Source organism: Excalfactoria chinensis, chromosome 2 (genome assembly GCF_039878825.1).
Source record: "Excalfactoria chinensis isolate bCotChi1 chromosome 2, bCotChi1.hap2, whole genome shotgun sequence".
In the NCBI taxonomy this organism is placed as follows: domain Eukaryota; kingdom Metazoa; phylum Chordata; class Aves; order Galliformes; family Phasianidae; genus Excalfactoria; species Excalfactoria chinensis.
In genome coordinates, this window is record NC_092826.1 from 27,640,167 (window position 1) to 27,661,422 (window position 21,256).

Below are 21,256 nucleotides of genomic sequence, written 5' to 3' on the forward strand. Positions count from 1 at the left end.
GCTCCGTGCATCCGGTTCAAGCTGTAGATGTCCCTGTCCATTTTAGGGGAGTTGGACCAAATGACCTTTAAGGATCCCTTCCAATTCTATGGTTCTGTCAATCTCATTTAAGTAATATGTCCAATAAGGAAAAAGTAAAGCCAAAAGCCAAAGGAATGAAGTGACTTTGCAGTTTTCACCCATTAACTCTACTTGCTGCTGGACAAACCAAGTTTTAGAAGTAATGGAATCAGTTACATTGTATTTATTATTAATTATTATTATTATTATTATTCAGAATTTGTTTGTGCCCTTTGAAATGTATTTTTTAAGTAACATATCCAAGTTCTTTGCATCCTGCTATTTGTAAGTATTACAGATGCTTTTTTTTTTTGGTGCTGGAATGAAGAGGTACAGTGATATACTGAAACAACACTGTCCTGTAATTGATTTTTAGCGTGTTTTTGCAGACATCTTTTTAATATCACAGTCCTAGAAATCCCAGTCATAAACAATGATAGTTCTCTTAGATTTGTTAGCATAGGTATATACAAAGGAGGAGCCCAGTGGAAGTCAGATGTCCTTCTGGAGATCATATCTGCCTTGCACAGTCACTGGTTTTTATATTTCCTGCTTGTAGGATCCATTATCATATCATAGTATCATAGTATCGTGCGAGTTGGAAGAGACCTTAGAGATCATCGAGTCCAACTCCTGGGATTCGAGCTCTCTGTGTAGCAGAGCGGCACTTCTCCCCCTTGCGCCACAGGGGGGATTCGAACCCGGGCCCTCTGGTGTTGCAAGCGGCAATTCTACCGCTGCGCCACCAGGCACACAATCAAAGCTCTTCAATACTCATAGACCACTGCTGACCATTATGAAAAGGCTAAATAATTTGGTTTTCCCTTGCAAAACTAGCAGACAGATTTTCACTAGTGAAAAAATGGAATTCACCATGTACAGGTGAAAATCTTTCTGTTTGGTTTCTAGGTTTCTAAGGCAGAGTTGATATAATACATGAGAAGATATCACAGAGGTGATATAATACATGAGAAGAAAATGCTTTGGTAGGCAGGAAAAATGAGACACATTTTGGTTTGAAGCAGCACTGTGTTGTTGGGATGGAATGAACTGTGAGGGAGTTTATTTCTTTGAACAGCAGGCAAGCATGGCATGATTGGTGGAGCACTGGCACAATGCCCGGAGGAGATGTGAATGCTCCATGCCTGGAGGGGCTCAAGGCCATGTTGGATGGGGCCCTGGGCAGCCTGAGCTGGCAGGTGACAATCCTGCCCATAGCACAGTGTTGGAACTGGATAATCAAAAAAGTACATTCCAACCTAAACCATCCCATGATTCTATACATTGTGTGATTCTATGACTGGTTCTTGTGTGATAGAAGTTAGGTGGCTCTGTAAGGATTGTGATCAAATTTCAAAGCTTTCTCCTTTGATGAGATTGAACCAGAATATGTATTTTAAAAAATTATTTGGTATTTTACTTGCATCTCTAGTGTTCTGCAGTTATTTGGTATTTCTGGTATTCACTGGCAATGCCCAACTCTAGAGATGCTCAAGTCTTTGAGTGTTGCACTTGGTCCTGCCCAGTGTTCCCATCCTTGCCAGAGAGGAAGAAAGCAGAGAAGCAGTCAGGTCAGGTCATTCCTTCTGCATTTCCTGACTGCTGTGCTGTCTGCCAGTTGCTCAGTGTTTGTTGTTTTTACCAAGTAGCAGAGATGGATACAAACAGCTCATATTGCTGCAGGAGTATGCTGTGATCTTTGTTAATCCCCCCCCCCAACCTAAATTTCTAGTTCTGTTTTTATTTATTTATTTTTCTTTCTTTCTTTACAACCTCCCTTGTAAGTATCACCCTATTCAGTCTAGCTGTAGGCAATGCCCAGCTATTAGCTCCCAAATCCCGTGTTGTCCTGTATGCGGTTTTCCTCATCCCCAGAATCAGGCTGCTCACCTGCAGCCTCCAGTTGCCCTGTCAGCCCCTTTGGCTGGGCCAGGTGATTTGGTCCTTTCTCTCATTGCCCATTCTTGCAGAGCTCCAGTTTCCTGGATGGCAAGAACGCCAGAAGCCCAATGGTGAGCTGAGAAGAGAAACTGAGGAGCAGTGAGACTTACTCCAAATGACTGCAAAAAACTTGCCAAGAAGGACACACTGCTGCCTTATCTCACACTGTGGCCACTAGTGTGGATTTCTATCTGGGCAGCCTGAAAATGTGCTTAAACCCATAATGACATGTTGGGTGCTTGTAGAATTCAGTATATGAAAAATCAGTAATTAAGGTGGGGTTTAGCTGCAGAGTAAGAAACTCGGACATGTACAACTATTTGACCAGGACACTTCCCTGCCTACATATGTGCTAGATAGTTATGGTCAGTGGTGAGACCTCATCAGAGCTTTCAGTGAAGAATGGAAAGGAGTTCAACCCAAGCAGATATGATGTGGTTGGCCAGCCTCATAGCTGGAGGATCTCAGACCACACTGGCTAAATCACTTCAGTGGAAGGGAGTTTAGACATCCATGCAGTGTTCAAATCTGGAGCAGAATTTTTCCTTGTATCTTTGCTTGTATAAATGTCTCCTTTAAACTATTTTAAGAGATTACGGAATTTATTTGTAAATACGTCATTTAATTAACTACCTGTATTGTAATCCAGCCTTTTTTAGATCTACCTTTCGGGTTCTGCCACTACTCCTTGTTCTGTCACCAGTGAATTCATCTAGCTGTACAATGGGAAATAGAACAACTGAGATCCGTGTCAAGTATGAGAACATACTCAGCCATGACATCGAAGAGCTGGTAGGTAATGGCTTTCCCAAAATGTTCACTATTATAATAAAAAAAAACAGATCTCATATTAACAAATGCATAACAGTCTGTTGTGTTGGGATGGTGGCTTTGTTCGATGAGTTTATACCTGCATGCCAAGTGATTGGTAGACACACATACCATCTGGACCTAAGTAGTATCACATATTTAAAAAGTATACTTTTCTGAAGCAATTTCATGAACACATTTGTTTATATCTTCTGGTCAAGAGAAGAAAGCATTCTACAGCTTGCAAGTTGCTCTATGAATTTTAGGCTTCTTGACGTCAGTTTTTCTGTTGTGCATTGAAGACAAATAACAGAGGCACAACATTCAAGTAATTGATTTTCAGACTGATTTCTATGTTCTGTTCCAGCCAGTAATTCCATTCAGCTGTTTTACAGCTGAAACTCTGCTATTAAAACTTTAGATTTATTTGGATATTTCTGAATACTGAAACATTTCTTATGGAGAGTGATTGAAATCTTTCACTCTCCAACTAAGATTTTTACTTCATTAACCAACTAACAGATGGTATAATCATTTTAATAGTCCTAGGTATTACTCATATCACTCTCATCATAATCATCTAGAAGTGCAGTGGCACCTTCTTTAACACTAGCCAACAAATTAATGTTTCCATGCAAATGATTTAATGTACACATATAACGATAAAAGTTAACTTGTATTTTACTGCTAATATATCTTATTTAACCAACAAAGAGTCAAGTTTTCTAGATAGCAGCAGAGAAAACTTTAAATTTCTCAGCTGCAAATAGCAGCCTCTCTTCCATCATGGCTTTATCAGAGATATTTATCAGGAATACACTGGCAAACAAAGTATTGTAATGGTTTACTGATCCATGTCCTATACCCACCTTGTGACTCTTCATCGAGAATTAGTAACAGATTCATCTGTCAAGAACATTTGCACGGGAGAAAGAACTTTCTACTGTTGGATTTTGTTTTTACTCAGAGAGTGGTGAAGCACTGGCTGCCCTGGGAAGCTGTGGTGCCCCATCCCTGAAGGCATTCAAGGCCAGGTTAGATGGGGCCCTGGACAGCCTGAGCTGGTGGGTGGCAACCCTGCCCTCAGCAGGGGATTGGAACTAGATGATCTTACAGGTCCTTTCCAACCCAAGCCATTCCATAATTCTAATGTTAGCAAAAGCATTTCTATGAAAATCTGTCAGATCATCACCAAAGGGAAACTCACCATTCTGTTGCATTCTTAAATTGCACGAAATGCAATTGCCAATTGCATGAAATGCAGGTGATATATTTTCCAAAGGTTAAATAAGGATTGTCTTTCTATTTGTGCCAGCTATTGTATTTTTTCACACTTACCATCCACTACCATGTTTATTTTCCTGAGCATTACATCGCTGGTTCCCAGCCTTTATCTACCAAGGCACATGGAGAGAGAAAGGCACTGCTTTTCTCTGTTCTTCATAGATAAATCACATTATCCTCAAGATGGCACAAAAAAAAAAAAAAAAAAAAAAAAAAAAAAAAGAAAAAAAAAAAAAGAGAGAGAGAGAGAGGGAAAAAAATATAACCATATTAGAGCAGACAAGCAGCTCCTTTAGTTTGTCGCTTATTTCTAACAAAGATGAATGTTTCCTGGATAACAAAAATGAAACCACTCATTGAGCAGTAATGGAGCAGCTGGCCTGTAGGAGTACAACAGGAAGAGCAGCGTCTGGGAGCCAGACCTTTCTGCCTTCCAGTGGGGGAGAGCCCTGGATGCATCCCAGTTCTGCAGGACTGCAGGGTTCAGGGGAGCCGGAGGGCAGCATGGGCTAGGGGCAATGGTATATTGCCCATGCCAGTTCTTCCAGGCTCATTTTGAAAGGTGTTTTAGTGGTTTGGTTTTTTTCCCTTTTTCCCCCCCGCTTTCATTCAGTTCCTTTTTTTTTTCCCCCAAATGTTAGTATTACCACCCACAGAGCTTTTTAGCAGATTTGTGAGAATTGAAACTGTTTTCTGTGTAAATAATAATCAAAAAAATCTTCAAGAGTTAATCATTGTGAAAGGTGGTGGGAATGTATTAAACTCTGATGTTCGTACTTCCCAAAGTAGGCATTTAGCAACAACTTCAGTGAAGTTGTTTCATTCTCCAGCTTATATTTTTTATTATTCAAGAGAGATTTCTTTATCCTTTCTGTAAAATCAGTGTATAGCCTTCTCACTACAGAGTCATAGCAAATCCTAAGGACATTGCCCTTTGGGTGATAGCGGCTGTCCGCTAGAAACTGTCCTGCAACTGCATAGCCAAAGTCAGTAACTTTCAGTCCCTCAAGCTGACATTCAGAAGTAGTCATGGAGATTTAGGGCTCCATACTAGACGTGGCTGAGCATCTGAAATACAGGTGTTACACAAAAATCTACAGAAAAACCCTAAGAATGAGGCTGACTAATGTGTTCCTATGCACACCCCAGTGAACAGAGCTAATACAAGACTGACATGAACTGTCTTCTTTTTTAAAGCTTTTCTGGTTGCATTAAGTTATCTGGATACAGGTTGAAGAAGAAACAGGATTTTTGTTGAGCTAGATTCAGTTGTCATCCGGATGAAAACTATGGAAACAAAAGAGAGGAAAAAAAAAAAACATTGATGGAAGATTCTAGTCACACAGTGGGAGCAAGTGGTCTGGCTTTGGATATGTTGAGATGCATTTTCTGTTAATTCACGTGCCAAGTGAATACTAGATGCCCAGGGTTTGTATTTATTGAGATAAACATGGACAAATGTGTTTGACATCTGTATTATTTCAAAAGTTAAAAGACCAGGTATTCCATAGAATATTAATATGTATTTAAGAATGTATATATGAGGATTCAAGAGAAGTAGACTTGTGTCCAATTCTGGTCCCTGCATTACAAGAGAGATATGGAGGTCCTGGAGAGAGTACAGTGAGAGGTGATGGACAAAGGACCAGAGCCCTCTCCTGTGAGGTCCTGTTCAGACTGGAGGAGGCTCAGGGGGATTTCATCAATGTCTACAAATAGCTGAAGGGAGGGTGCAATGAGGATGAGCCAGGCTGTTTTCAGGGGTGCACAGGAGCAATGGGCACAAACTGGAACACAGAAGGTTCCTCTGAAGGTAGAAGTGCAATATGTAATAAATGTAGCACTTCTTTTCTGAGCATCCCACAAGAGTGGGAGCCATAGTGGCGAGGCTGTTCTGTTTTCAGTAGTGCGTGGGGACAGGACTAGGGGAAATGGGCTGAAACTTCAGCATAGGAAGTTCCGCACGAATGTGCGCAAAAACTTCTTTACAGTGAGGGTGACGGAGCACTGGAACAGGCTGCCCAGGGAGGTGGTGGAGTCTCCTTCTCTGGAGATATTCAAGACCTGCCTGGACGCCGACCTGTGTGACGTGGTGTAGGGAGCCTGCTTTGGCAGGGGGGTTGGACTCGATGATCTCTAGAGGTCCCTTCCAACCCCTACAATTCTGTGATTCTGTGATCCTCCTTGAAGATTTCAGAAGCCACCTGGACGTGGACCTGGGCACCCTTCTCTGGGTGCGCCTGCTGGAGCAGAGGCCAGGTCAGAGGGCTCTGAAGGTCCCTTCTGACCTCAGCCATGCTGTGATTCTGTGCGATTCTGTGAACACCTTTGCAAATGGTAGCTGGATTGAGGTTCTCTTTGTCTGCTTTCCATGTAAAAGCTCAGAACTGTACACTGACCATGCTATGCCTGAGGAGATCCTACAGAACAAACTAGTGTTGAGGTCACCAGCTGTTAGTGGTTAGCTGTTAGTGACTCACATGATTAAAAGTACTTTCATGATTTAATATATATTATATTTTACAGGTAAATATGTCTGCAGAGTATCGTGACAGATGCTGCAGGAATAAAAGACATGTACATAGCAAAGTGTTCTTCTGCAATGATACTCAGGTAAAATTTAACTTCTCGGAATTTGCTTTGCAGAAAATAAACCACAGTAAGTTTGATGTATAATTCACTACCTAAATAACATACCTTGAAAGTAATCTGGTCTTCTTATAGGCAGATCGTGGTGTTCAGGGTCATTCCTTCTTGGAATGTGGAACAATAGAATCTGTCCAGCAAACAGATATTTTTTTCAATTGAAATATTAAGCAATACCATATCTGAAATCTTTTCCCACTGCATGAGTTGCTTTAAAATTTTAATACAAACAAGTGCAGAAAACTGTTTATATTTTGTAAACAAAAAATAAGCAGAAAAAATCCCAGTTTCTTGTTTTCATTTTTCTACAGGAGTCAAATTAGCTAAGCTTTTCACTTCAGATCACAGAACTTTAAAGTATAGTTTGGGCAGATCTTAAATGCAGAAAGCAAAATCATTAGCTGTAGCTGCAGATTTTATCCTGACTCCAGAAACCAAGATGTTTTTTTTTCTTGCTCTCTTTACAGGAAATAGGATCACTACAGAGTATGGCATGTAATATGCTCAGATTCTTTAATAAGCAAAAAATCAACAAAGAATTTAGAAGGAAAGCAGCGTTAGTCTCATGTGGGACATTACAGGTTCTACAGTGCAAATGTGAAAGACATAAAAAAGAAAAGGTAAGTGGTAGTGGTGGTCTTCAGCTTATTGGAACTATATGGCTTACTCCTCAGACCTCTTTAATGCAAACTATCATATCTACCTTTCAAAGGTACACCTATCACATACATGTTATATGCATGATGAATTTTCCTCGATATAGCACATCTTGTAAGGAAACACTAAGCACAGTGCAAAGACTAGTTAACTCAGGGACTTGGAAGTCTGTAGTCAGGATAGGTACTCTGGTTCAGTAATAAAAGGATTCAAATAAATCTCCAGTACAATATAAAGGTCACGCTTACGCAAGAAACACGTTTGTGTATGTAAAAACACAGTTGTTAGTTAACACTGAGGTTCTCTCTGTGATAGTCTATAAATGTCTATGACATGTTGTAAAAGTTTATATTCAATGAAGATAAAGCCAGTATCTGTTCAGTGGTTTCCAGTGTCAGAACAGGAGGCACAGGCTGGAACACAAGAGGCACTCTCCAAACATTGGGAAGCACTTCTGTACTACACGGGTGATGGAGCACTGGCACAGGTTGCCCAGGGGCTGTGGAGTCTCCTCCTTGCAAATCTTTAGAAGCAACCTGTACATGGTCCTAAAACCACTGCTCCTAGTGTCTCTGCTGGAGCAGGGGCTGGGCCAGATGGACCCAGAGGTCCCTGCCAACCTCATCTGTCCTGTGGTTCTGTTAAGTCACAGTCATTGAGTGTGGGTAAGAGCAGTCTCAGTGTCTTTGTGTGAGATCCTAGATATTAGGCCATTGCATCAGCCCCAAGGAACAGGACTGTTTGCTTCAGTCTTCACAGTGTAGCTTTGGAAGTCTGGCTCAAAGTTAATTGGTTTTGTTCTTCCAGTCCTTCAAACAGTTGAGAGTAATTTTCAAATCAGACTGAGGGTGCAGACGCTGTCAGTTACATATGCTGGTTTCTGCTGTCCTTACTTGCAGAGCATTAATGCTGCATGCTCCCAGATCAGCAGGAAAGAGCAGCAGTAGGGCTGTGCCAACAGGAGAACCATTTTTGAGGTGCCCAGGACTCTGGCTAAATTACCATGTAGACACATCCTGCAATATTTATTGAGATGTAATGGAATTTGTATCAAAAAAAAATGCGTGTATAAAAAGAATGAGAACTTTTTTATTAACAACGTGTTATTTTTCAGGTTTGCACGCAGGTAAATGTGCCTAATAATGAAGATACAGAAACGGTTGAACAACCGAAAAAGAAATGCAGCCAAGAATTTTGCGAACTGAAAGAAAATATATCTAGCCTTCGATCCTGCTGGAATAAATTTGAAAAAATAATTTCAAGGTGATTACAAGTGAATCCTTTTCTTTCAAAGTGGCATTACTTGGTACCTTGGCATTTTATATGCATTCTTCAAGTTACTCTGTTTGCTTATATGAACACCTTCTGCCGGTTTTGGATGGAAAGCTACTGTACTTTGTTCCTAGAGATGGAATAAATAGAAACGGCTAAACCAAGCCACTGAAGCCCAAGAAGGGGAAATAAGAACCGGTGTTTGAATCAAGGAACTCCAGAGAAGGCTGTGTGCCACCTTCAGGTTCTTGAAAGTACTCTTCATTTCTTGATCTTTTGAGTGACTTCACGATACCTTCATATGACAGAGACCTTCTTAAATGTCTGCTGCAATGTATAAAACAAAGTAGAAGCTGGAGGCCCCCAAGCCAGCTGGCTTCTATCAGAATGAACAATTTACCAAACAAGCAGCAGCTCTTGAGTCTGCTCTGCTGATGTCATGATGTTTTTAGTGTGTGTATCCAATGGGTTTTCAAACAGATTTAAGTTTGAAAAGTAGGAAAAGTGGACTTGTTCAAGAGCTTTTGAAGGGTGCTGATTTCTGAGAGATGTAGCACGCTTCTGCTGGCTGAGGCAGACAAGACAGCGAGTGAGGCATATAGAAGATGAGGAAATGGGATGCCCAAATGTAGGCCTGCTCAGCTGACTGCAAACAGCAATAGCCTTATGTGTTTGGTTATCCTAGAGGTAGTTGACAGAGGACCTAGAATTTCTTACCTTTGGATCGTGATTTCTTATATGCAATTATTTTATATAAAGTGTTTAACATGTTAGATAAACATGACTTAAAATGTGTGAATGTTTTCAGAGAATAATATATTGGCATTTAACTAATGAAGTGTTCATATTTAATTTTGGATAAATAGAAGTATTTTTATAGTTGTTTTTAACTCTTTTGCATTTTCTTACTTTGATATAATTCCTTTGGTAATAAAATATTTGCCTTCTATGGAATTGGGCTGTTAGCTTTTTGGCTGTTACTCCTTTTTTTTTTTTTTTTTTTCACTTTTTTTCCCTACTATTAGTCACTGAAAGAACAATTGCTTTTGTAACCTCTAGCTGCTTGGGAATTCCCATTATAACACGTCAATTTTTTAATTGCTTATAACTTGGCAAATTTAAGTGGACACTTCCAGGCCAGGTGTCCACCACGGGCTAAATATTTTGGAACGTCTTCAAATAAGTTTGTTGTTTCCTGAATCAGATGGAAAATTTTCAGTGGAAGTGGGCTCTATTCTGGGTAAAGAACTGGCTGGATGACCACACCCAGAGAGTGTCAGTGAGTGGACTTAAATCCAGCTGGCAACTGGTCATGAGTGGTGTTCCCCAGGGATCGGTATTGGGGCCTGCCCAGCGTCCTTTTGGATGACCTGGATGATGAGATTTAGCACACCCTCATTAAGTTTGAAGGTGAAACCAAGTTAGGAGGAATAATCTAACTACCTGGGGGCAGGAAGGCCCTACAGAGGAATCTGGGCTGGTTGGATAGCTGGGCTAAGGCCAATGGGATGAAGTTCAACAAGAACAAGTAACAGGTCCTGCACTTTGACAACAACCCGAAGCAATGCTACAGGTTTGGGACAGAGTGACTGGAAGACTGTGTGGAAGGAATGGATCAGAGGTGTTGGTCATCACTTGGCTGAATGTGAACCACCAGTGTGCCCAGGTAGCCAAGAAGACCAACAGCATCCTGGCTTGTATCAGAAATATCATTGCCAGATGGAACAAGCATGTGATCTGTACTCTGTCCTGGTGAGGCTGCATCTTGAGAAGTGTGTTCAGTTTTGGGCCTCTCACTACAAGAAGGACATTAAGACCCTAGAGCACATTCAGAGAAAGGTAATGAAGCTGGTGTGGGGTCTGAAGCATGAGTCTTATGACGAGCAGCTGAAGGAACTGGGATCATTTATTCTGCAGAAGGGGAAGCTCTACATCTGTATATTAACTAAGTACTCCAAATGGTCAGGAAAGATATATAGAATTAAATTAATAGAATCACAGAATTGTAGGGGCTGGAAGTGACCTCTAGAGGTTGAGATCCCTGTCTTTCTTGTACCAGGGAGCCCATAACTGGACACAATGCTTCATCTGAAGACAAGCCCAGGCATTATGGAAAACAAAACAAAACAAAACAAAAAAACCAAAAATACAACACAAAACATTGGATGGTCACAAACAAATATTAAGTATACTGAAGGGCAAGGCAAACATAATAAATGCAGTGTTGACAAAATTAATCACTTTAAATACATGAATGAACATTTCATTTAAAAACATGGAACATCAATAAATAAACTTATGAAGATACATATTAAGTATCATATGAAGGATGAACACCAAGAGAGTTAAAGCAATCATATAAAGCAGGTATTATAAAAGCCATGGAATACTTAGAATTTTACAAGAACAGACCCAAATCCATCTGCATTTCTGCCAGAAATTCAAATACGAGAATGATGGAAAACAACATTTAGATCTTATGCTCACCAATCCACAATATTAAACCGAGCTTTAATAAACCATTTGATTTGCTGTCTCACAAGTTGCTGTTTCTATTGGAAGAAAATGATGTATAAAGAAAACAAAAAAAGCTCTAATTATTTAAAAGAAAATTTAAGTGAGCTGTTTTCTGTCCATGGGGCTAAGCAAAATAGGGCATTCTGGAACAACATACATTAAAAGAAGAAAAAGATTATGAACAAAACAAAACCCACCAACAACAAAAGATTGATCCTTTCCATCATGAATGCTTGAAAGACAGCATCAACCAAATAAATGCTGAATGTAGCCAAGAATCTCTTACTGAGCATTTATTTCAGTGTCACAACAAAGTAACTCAAAGCTTTACTCAGCAACACAACCATCACATGTTGGAATGAGCTGTGCTTCTTCAAAGTCAATGAAAATATTCTCAGCAGTCTCCAAAAAAACTTCAAAGATGATATTTCCACTGTCTCATACAACCCAAACAATTACTCATAACTTTATGAATCAGAAAGAAGCGCAGTTACAACAAATGCTCTGACAAAGCACACACTATTTAGTCAAGACTTAAGAAAACTTATAAAAAGTTTGTTCATTGCACATATACAAAAGCTACGTGCTGCCTGAAAGGATGTTGTAGTGAGGTGGCGGTTTGTCTCTTCTCCTAGGCAACAAGCAATAGGACAAGAGGGAATGGCTTCAAATTGTGCCAGGGGAGATTCAGGTTGTATGTTGTGAATTTTTTTTTCTCTGAAAGAGTTGGTTAGACTCCGTAAAAGGTAGCCAAGGCAAGTGGTGGAGTCACTGTCCCTGAACTGTTCAAATATAACTTAGGTATTGGACGAAGGAACATGGTTTAGCAGGGAAATACTGGTAGTAGGTGGGCAGTTGGACTGGATGATCTTACAGGTCTTTTTCATCCTTGATGATTCGACGATTCTGTAAAATCTTTGGCATTCCCCAAATGGTGGGATATCTTCCAAACAACTGTAGGGATCTCCTCTGATTGGACTAAGATCTAAGATCTACTGAATCCATGAAACCAAGCATGCCCTACTACTGTTGGCAACGGAAGAGGTTAAGGGCAAAGTAAACACACTGTGGTGCTTCTGCCTTCTCAACCCTGTATCATCTATTTATGGTTGGGGAACTTCTTCAGTTAGGAGTAGCACCTTTATAAAAACTGTTATCTAAGGGATTCAAAGTAGGGGAGAGAGAAAAGCACCCACTAAACGAGAGAGAAAAAAAAAACAACAAACCCCAAAAAAACAAAAAAACCTCAAATCAAATGATAAACAACCAAAAGTCCATAACCCTTCTATTAAATAGGAAACAGATTTTGTATTGCTGTACTGCAAATGAGAGTACCGAAACTACAGTCAGACTTCTCTGGAAATCACTTCTACTGACAAAGTCCCACTTAGCAGTGGACCCTGAGGAATAGCAGCTATTTTTTTGAAGCTTGGGAACAGTTGAAAGCCGAGGCTTATTTTCTAGTAACCACTGTCACTTGGCAAGGAAAGGTCAGAGAGAACTAGAAGAAAAATATACAGGTGCAAATTACTATTGAAATCACAACATTCAGTCAGTTTAAATAGTTTAAGCAGCATCCCACGAGTCCAAGTTTAAAAGCCAATCAAGCAGTTTTTGGCCTACCGTGAGGAAGGATCACACTGACGTCCAGAAAATAAGTTTAAATTGTGTGGTTATGAAATTGTGGTTTTCCTGGTTGCTTCTCTTAATAAATATGCTGCTTGCCTAATTCTTCCTGCCGTGATTCCCGAGTCACCACTTACAAGCAAAGACAGCACACTGCTAAAGAGCCATTTGTGCTTCTTGATCTCCTTCTTAGAACCTTCTCCAGCCTTTCCTGAAATTACAAATGCGTTTAAACCAAACTGCTTTGCAGGAAATGGGCGGAGGGATGGGAACCTTGCGAAGTATAACCACCACTCCTACCCCCTCCCCAACCCCTGCCCCCAGTAAGAGCCAGTTATGTACTCATTGGAGAGGGAAGTATTTCTGGTGCTTAGGAAATCAAAGAAAAGTCACTGGGCTCATATCCCACTTTAAACTATTTAAGTGCTGAAGTTCCTCAGCCTTTCAGCACAAGTTTCATCCAGAAGGAAGGAAAACATATGCCTGTTTTCCTCTGAAGAGGGTGTGGTGAAATAAATGTAAACCATCAAGAGGAACTTTCCCCTGAAAAGAAGAAAAAGAGGAACTGGTCCCTACTCAGACCTATTTAGCCAAAAAAAAATCATGAACCCAATCCTTTCTATAATTTCTGGTCACATAGTAGAGCTGCTCTGGAAGAATATACCTTTTCTGTTTCATTTTGCCAACAAAGCAGAAAAGATCCAGATCAAGTTTAGTTACAGGTTATATCTTACAGCTTAAATAAAAAAAATAAATCACTACAGGTATTACAGTGATGCACTCTACATCTGTATATTAATTAGGTACTCCAAATGGCCGGGAAAGATATATAAAATTAAATCAATTGAATCACAGAATTGTAGGGGCTGGAAGTGACCTCTAGAGGTTGAGATCCCTGTCTTTCTTGTACCAGGGAGCCCATAACTGGACACAATGCTCCATCTGAAGACTGACCAGGGCAGAGTAGAGGGGGAGGATCACCTCTCTTGACCTGCTGGCCATACTCTTTTTAATACACCCCAGGATGCCATTGGCCTTCTTGACCACCAGAGCACACTGCTGGCACATGGCCAACCTGTCCTCTGCCAGAACGCCTAGGTTTCTCTATGCAGAACTCCTTTTCTCAGGTCATACTTTACTGGTACATGCAGTTACTCCTACCTTGGTGCGAAACTCTATAATTGCTTTTGTTAAATCTCATCTGGTTTCTCTCTGCCCAAGTCTCCAACCTGTCCAGAATCTTACTGAATGGCAGCATAGGCTTCTGCTGCGTCAGCCATTCCTCCCAGTTTCATATTATCAGGAAACTTGCTGAGGGTGAACGCTATCCCCTCATCAAAGTCACTGATGAAGATGTTGAACAATTCCAGATCCAGAACAGACCCCTGAGGAACACCACTAAATACAGGCCTCCAACTGCACTCTGAGCCAACAATCACAATATTCTGAGCTTAGTTATCTAGTTCTCAACCCACCTCACTGTCCACTCACCTATTCCATACTTCCTCAGCTTTGTTAATAAGAATGTTGTGGAAGAGTGTATCAAATGCCTTGCTGAAATCAAGGAGTCTACATCCATTGCTCTCCTCTATCCCCATCCACCCAGCTAGTGATGATATCATAGAAGGCTACCAGGTTGGTCAAGCATGACCTCCCACTAGTGAACCCATGCTGACTACTCCTACTAACCTTCTTCTCTTCCAATTGCCTGGAGATGGCATCCAGAAAAAGCTGTTGCATCACGTTTCCAAGGACAGAGTTGAGAATGACTGGCCTGTAGTTTCCTGGATTCCCCTTCTTGCCTTTTCTGAGGACCAGAATGACATTGGCTATCCTCCAGTCTTCAGACAAAGAAGCAGCTGGAAGTAGCCTTGTGACACCAGGTGCTGATTCTTATGGGGGACTTTTATTATCCAGATATTTGTTGGGTAAGCAACATGGCCACGCATGCATGCTCCAGACAACTCCTGCAATGTATTGAATTCAGATGAGCAAATACTACTAACTTAAGTATTCAATATAGGTTATTGTTCAAGGGAATAGATGTATACAAATCTTATCTTCAAATAAAAAATAAAAGCTCTGTCCTTCTAGGAGAAGACAGTGGGTGCGTCCTCCTAGTAGGCATAGTTTCCCTGAGATGAAATACATTACAATATTTTAAGTCTGAAATGATATTACCTACCCTTATGCTATTTTATTTAAGGCAATTTCACATATGGGAAAAAAAGAAATAAAGCACACATTTCAAGAAGCTTTATTGGCATATTCACTTTATTGTTAACAAGTGGCAAATTAGCATCAGGGGGTGATTTACATTTATTGATGAAAACAGAACTGATACTTTAAAATAATATTAATATAACAAATAAAACACAATCCCAGGCATTATGGAAAACAAAACAAAACAAAAAAACCAAAAATACAACACAAAACATTGGATGGTCACAAACAAATATTAAGTATACTGAAGGGCAAGGCAAACATAATAAATGCAGTGCTGACAAAATTAATCACTTTAAATACATGAATGAACATTTCATTTAAAAACATGGAACATCAATAAATAAACTTATGAAGATACATATTAAGTATCATATGAAGGATGAACACCAAGAGAGTTAAAGCAATCATATAAAGCAGGTACTATAAAAGCCATGGAATACTTAGAATTTTACAAGAACAGACCCAAATCCATCTGCATTTCTGCCAGAAATTCAAATACGAGAATGATGGAAAACAACATTTAGATCTTATGCTCACCAATCAACAATATTAAACCGAGCTTTAATAAACCATTTGATTTGCTGTCTCACAAGTTGCTGTTTCTATTGGAAGAAAATGATGTATAAAGGAAACAAAAAAAAAGCTCTAATTATTTAAAAGAAAATTTAAGTGAGCTGTTTTCTGTCCATGGGGCTAAGCAAAATAGGGCATTCTGGAACAACATACATTAAAAGAAGAAAAAGATTATGAACAAAACAAAACCCACCAACAACAAAAGATTGATCCTTTCCATCATGAATGCTTGAAAGACAGCATCAACCAAATAAATGCTGAATACAGCCAAGAATCTCTTACTGAGCATTTATTTCAGTGTCACAACAAAGTAACTCAAAGCTTTACTCAGCAACACAACCATCACATGTTGGAATGAGCTGTGCTTCTTCAAAGTCAATGAAAATATTCTCAGCAGTCTCCAAAAAAACTTCAAAGATGATATTTCCACTGTCTCATACAACCCAAACAATTACTCATAACTTTATGAATCAGAATGAAGTGCAGTTACAACAAATGCTCTGACAAAGCACACACTTTTTAGTCAAGACTTAAGAAAACTTATAAAAAGTTTGTTCATTGCACATATACAAAAGCTACGTGTTGAAAATCAGTACTTGAGAACTTCGTAAGACACTGACAATGCCATTTCATTTTAGATTCTAATTACACAGCCTACATCAATGTGCACCGCTAAATGCCTTGTTTGTTAGCATTTCAATTACTGCAATCATACCTTCCCTCATGGACTTGATAATCATGCATCATGGCACCACTCTTTTCACACACTGCATTTCAGACACTAACTCTCAACTGCAACTGTGAATTAGGACCTAGTCTCACTCAAATTACAGAACTTCTACAATGGGTGAAGTTTAACTCGGGTCCTAAAGGACATTTTGGAGTTACTACCCTGCGTACCTTGCTACATGGAAGATCTCACACAGACACTGCCAGGCACACTACAGGGAGAGACTTGGCGCCAGGAGCACCATGGAGAGCTCCCTGACCATGCAATCCTTCTGGTTAAGCTTTTCAAATCCACCTGAGGGATGCTGGTGGCTGTTCAGATCTCTTTGGCATGTTTGAAAAAGTCTGCACAGGTGTTCACAGCTACTATCTGAAAGGGTGCTAAAGCTTGCTCTGCCTCCTACTGTACACTTTCCTGTAGTGGTGCACACTGAGGATATACCTATCTATAACTATCTAATCATACATCAAAGTTGCTGTGAGCATAGATATACCCTAGACAGTTTCTTTCCGAACTGAAATCAATATCATGTGCAAATATAAACTTGTGAAAGGGAAATCATATAACGGTTATGCCTTACTCTGTCCTGCTTTCAGCTCTGAAGCCAGTATATTTCAAAACTCCACTGCACTTGCAATGTACAGTTTCAGTTCCTGCAACTCCTTTCTTGTACAGACATCCTTTATAAATCAAATGAAATACAAAAACAAAACGTGAATATAAACATGCTTAGTCAGGACCTCAGCAACAACATTCTTGTTTCTCTACATGGGATTTTACCATTAGCCTTCCTTTTTTTCCTTCTTTTCTCATTAGCTTAATTTTATTCATGTCACGTGCTTCAGCAACACATAGCAGGTGCCAAAATAAAGTCTAAATAGGGTCAGACATAGACATAGGTAGCATTAAAATCACATCAATAAATTTCACTTTCTGTATATAGCAGGTATACCAATTATCTCTTTGGGGCTTCACAATCCCCCACTAGTGTTCAGAATTGTTTTGTATCACCTCTACTTCAGTTGAACAACTTTTTATATTTGCAAGACTAGAGTTCTTACACAATACATATGTGCATACACAAATACACAACAGAAAAGGCAGATGAAGTAATCGTATCATCCCAAATTTACACATTTAGTATAAGGAATTTAGTCTTTTAAGTTAAGTATTTATCAAGAAGTCATCCAGAGGATGACATTAGCCAAGTTTAGACTTAGCAATGCAGTGCATTTGGGTGCATAGTTCATGTAGATATTTTATGTTTACAATTATAAAAATTTTGGTTCTTGAAGCATTCAGGAACTCTGCCTTTTCAGAATACGTATCGATGTTTTCTCCTCTCATGAAGAACCAAGACAAGGCAGTGGAAGGAGAAGGGCAAAGAGGGTCTGAACCTGTCTTGTTAAACTGAATTCAGATATTTCTTGAGACATGCAGTATTACCTGAAGATCAGTCTTATCTCTCCTTACAGCTCATTTTTTTTCCTGAAATACTATAATCAATTAATTTCCATATTCAGCTCTGCAGAGCAAATTTACTTGAAGCATTTAGATGGAATTATAGTGATCTGTTCTGATCATGCATGTAATAATTTCTACTGTCAGCAACACTAAAGACTTCAGAAACATGTCACTCAGTGAAAAAAAACCAGACAGCTCATAAAGTAGATACACACTATGTTTCTGATAGTCTCACTATACAGTAATAAACAGCATAATCATTCACATTTTCATTGCCTGCTTATCTTTGTTGTATAATCAAACATAGACACACTATAAAATGTTACTTCTGATAGTCATTTATACTTCAGTACACATTCTTGTAAGGTCAAATTAAAAGTTCAGGAAATCTTTAATTTTTTTATTTTTTCCTTTCAGTTCAGGTTAATTCCCTTTCTAATTCTTGCTATATGTCACAGAAGCATAGGTAAAGTACACCGTATGTCTCTCACTTAACTATACATAGCTCTGGAAGCAGAGTTACACAACTCAAAAAGCAGAAATTGTCATTATTTTATGTTAATTGATTTTAAAATCAGCAAATAGACCACTTGAAACTCAAAGGAGAAAAAGTCAATATATTTTCCAACAGTTTCATCTGTTCTTGAAAACCTAGAATACATTTATTTCCTTACCAAATTTGCTCCTTGTAGAATGCATTTTCAATAAGTGGTAAAATGCATACTTCCAGCAGAAACAAGAAATGGAAATTCATCAAGTCAGATAAAGGAATTGATTATTTTATAGGTCCACTAACCAATCAAACTGATTTTGGATTTGCATCTTTTCTGATGAACATTCCTAACCTTCATCAAGTGTAGACCTCCAAGGCCCAAGTCCAGGAGAAGTTCTGTAAAGCAGCCTTCTGCTAAAGATGCAGGATTCCAATTTTTTTTTTTTTTTTTTTTTTTTTTTAAGTACAGATATGAATGTGCCAAAATAAGGATCCTACGGCCGAAACTAACTAGAATATAACTTGACTAGAACTTGTCAGGTCTCTCATTAATGGTTATTCATCCTATCTTGCTCCATAGCCAGCTTATCTAAACTATTTACAAGACTACACTAGGTGAAAGAATTTCTGGAAATAATTTTTTATACAAGGTGTAAGACAATTTAATATAATTGAAGTAATTATAAAATATTCAATAGTCTCTGGCCTGGAAGATGACTACATCAAGCCTCTTAAATCCCTTATTCTCTAAGAATAGAACCTGATCTGGAGATAGATTTCTTCATTCGCATTTACCCACAACTGGCCCCACTGATGTTGATCACAAGTTTTGAAAATGTGTTCAATGATTAAGTCACTATAGTGCAACGCTGCAGTATGTTTTACACAGACTAAAAAAGAAACGATATAAATTGCTTCCAATAATGTTTGTGAGCTGAAAGTAACCAATTTTTACAAAAAAAAAAAAAAAGTGTACTGTGGTAAAGGCACAATTAAGTCCTTTCTGATTGTTCTTCCAATAATATAGTAGCAGTATTTCCAAATAAAACTTTACAAAACAAATCACTACATTCAGACAAGTGATACAGCTTGTGAATGGTTTTAGTAGATTGTATTGTTTAAAAAAAATAAACAACAAAAAAAGAACAAAAGAACCGCCAAAAAAGGAACAGTTTACAGGTTCTGACACTTCATATCAATGAACTTGCATAAAGACTGTTACAGATGAGGTTGCTGTTCAGAGCCCATGAATACCAAGAACTGGGGATGGGAGGAAAAAAAACAACAACAAACAAACAGAAGAAAATCCACCACGATAACATGCGTAGAGCTGTGAACATACAAACTCTGGACCTGCTATTTGCACAGGAATAAGTATAAAAAACAGTAACTACTTACGTTCTACTTTTCAAATAGTACTCATTTTTATGGAACTCTTTTTGTATTGGATACAAAGAAGGTTGTTTTTAAAAATACAGTTACAATAAGATTCTCCTTCAGGAGACAAGGGAAGAGAAAAATAGGACCCTTGCAAACCTTTAAGGACAAAAGTAAAGAGCTTTTACATATGCCAGTCATGGTGGAGAGCACAGGGAGAGAAAGACAAGTATTTATGAATAAAACTAACTGATTAAAATATCACACTTGTCTTCATAAATACAGAAAATATTAATAAATTCTTATTCAAAAACAGAATGGGCAGAGCAATAACCACAACTTTTGATTTTCCTAGATGTGAATGGAATTTGCAGATTTTTTTCCTATTTGAATCATTAAAAAAAAAAAAAATCAAAAAAATCCCGTAAAGTAACAGGAAAAGTTCAATTAAAGTAATAGAGAGGTTCAAGGGCTCCAGCCTTTTTGCACTTGTAACAAGGAATTTATAGGGAGCTGCTCATGTTGTTTTCACTTACAACACAGACAGCATCTAGTTACTATCACATATGACAGAAATGCCTCCACAGAGAAACATTTGGTGCAGAAGTACGTTATGGCTAGTTCCCTAAGGGTGAACGACTTAAATAACTTCTACAGAATCATATAAGAAAATTAACACTGAACCACTTCAACTACTTAAGTTACTTAACACATTTTTACCCTAATTTAAAATATTTCCAACTGAGATTAAAGAGCATTTCCTTGAATGGCACAGTTTTAGGTACCTGTTACTTTTTATACAGAATACATATTTATATATAAATTACTATGTAACCAGAAGATTGCACTCATAATGTTTCAACATGTTTGCAGCATGAAGCCTAACTTGAAGGAGTGTTTTAGCTTTCCATGCAGCAGCACATAGCAGATGCTTTCAAGATCTCCTTTTCTCTTTGCTTTTAAGAATGCATTCACACAACCATTCTTCGAATTCCACACTCACAGCAGAATTTTGCCCATTCCACTGGATACCTTGTTCCACATTCATGGCAAAATTTAGATAACTGTACAGATGAATTTCCTTCACTGTTTTTTGAACTTCCTCCGTTGACTGAGGATAGGTAGTCACCAGTGTCATTCCCAGTTTTGCCATCAGACCTGAAAAAACAGATATAAAGAACTTTTTGTGTCACTGTGTTAATGGAAATTTACAAAAATTAGCTTATCAAACAAGAAAGTCTAGAAGAGTACTTTTTTCCCTGCCAAGGGCATACACCACACAAGTTCATTATGTACTGTGCATGTAACTTTCCTTTAATGTGTGTTGAGCTACTGTCATTCAAAAGACCATTCACCCAAATGTTCAACTGCTCCTAAGAGGTTTTTGACATTTCTAACATTATCCCCTGCACATCTTAGACACCAGATGACAATGCTGATGTATTAGAGTACGGAAAATACATTCTGAATATCTAAAACAGGACAAGTGAAATTAACTATGAGTTATCTATCAACTGCAGAGAACAATATTTTCCCCAACTTACTCTGCAATGATTACTCCCCTTAAATGAAGATTCTGT

The 21,256-nt window shown here is 38.7% G+C and overlaps 2 protein-coding genes across 3 annotated transcripts in view; one reads left to right on the forward strand and one right to left on the reverse strand.

The window, feature by feature from the left end:
* Positions 1-1,175: 1,175 nt before the first annotated feature.
* Positions 1,176-8,665, forward strand: LOC140247616 (interleukin-7-like). The gene is made up of 6 exons (XM_072327286.1): positions 1,176-1,259; positions 1,936-1,993; positions 2,651-2,793; positions 6,622-6,708; positions 7,209-7,361; positions 8,513-8,665. Exons 1-6 carry the CDS (start codon positions 1,176-1,178, stop codon positions 8,663-8,665), a joined length of 678 nt encoding a protein of 225 aa, XP_072183387.1.
* A 6,404-nt stretch (positions 8,666-15,069) lies between these two features.
* Positions 15,070-21,256, reverse strand: part of ZC2HC1A (zinc finger C2HC-type containing 1A) — a 32,745-nt gene continuing 26,558 nt past the window's right edge. The window contains exon 9 of one of the 2 annotated variants that reach the window (XM_072328404.1): positions 15,070-20,834. In XM_072328404.1, coding sequence (XP_072184505.1) covers positions 20,648-20,834 — 187 coding nt within the window. In that variant the 3' untranslated portion in view covers positions 15,070-20,647. The remainder of the gene's footprint in view (positions 20,835-21,256) is intronic. The other variant, XM_072328403.1, reaches the window with a different exon arrangement.

What these genes read in the sequence shown, in the direction of transcription:
- LOC140247616 (XM_072327286.1), top strand. Translation starts at nt 1,176, where the DNA reads ATGCCCGGAGGAGATGTGAATGCTCCATGCCTGGAGGGGCTCAAGGCC. An exon ending in AGCCCCTTTGGCTGGGCCAG is followed by an intron (nt 1,994 to 2,650) that starts GTGATTTGGTCC and finishes ATTGTAATCCAG; the next exon opens with CCTTTTTTAGATCTACCTTT. An exon ending in GCCATGACATCGAAGAGCTG is followed by an intron (nt 2,794 to 6,621) that starts GTAGGTAATGGC and finishes TATATTTTACAG; the next exon opens with GTAAATATGTCTGCAGAGTA.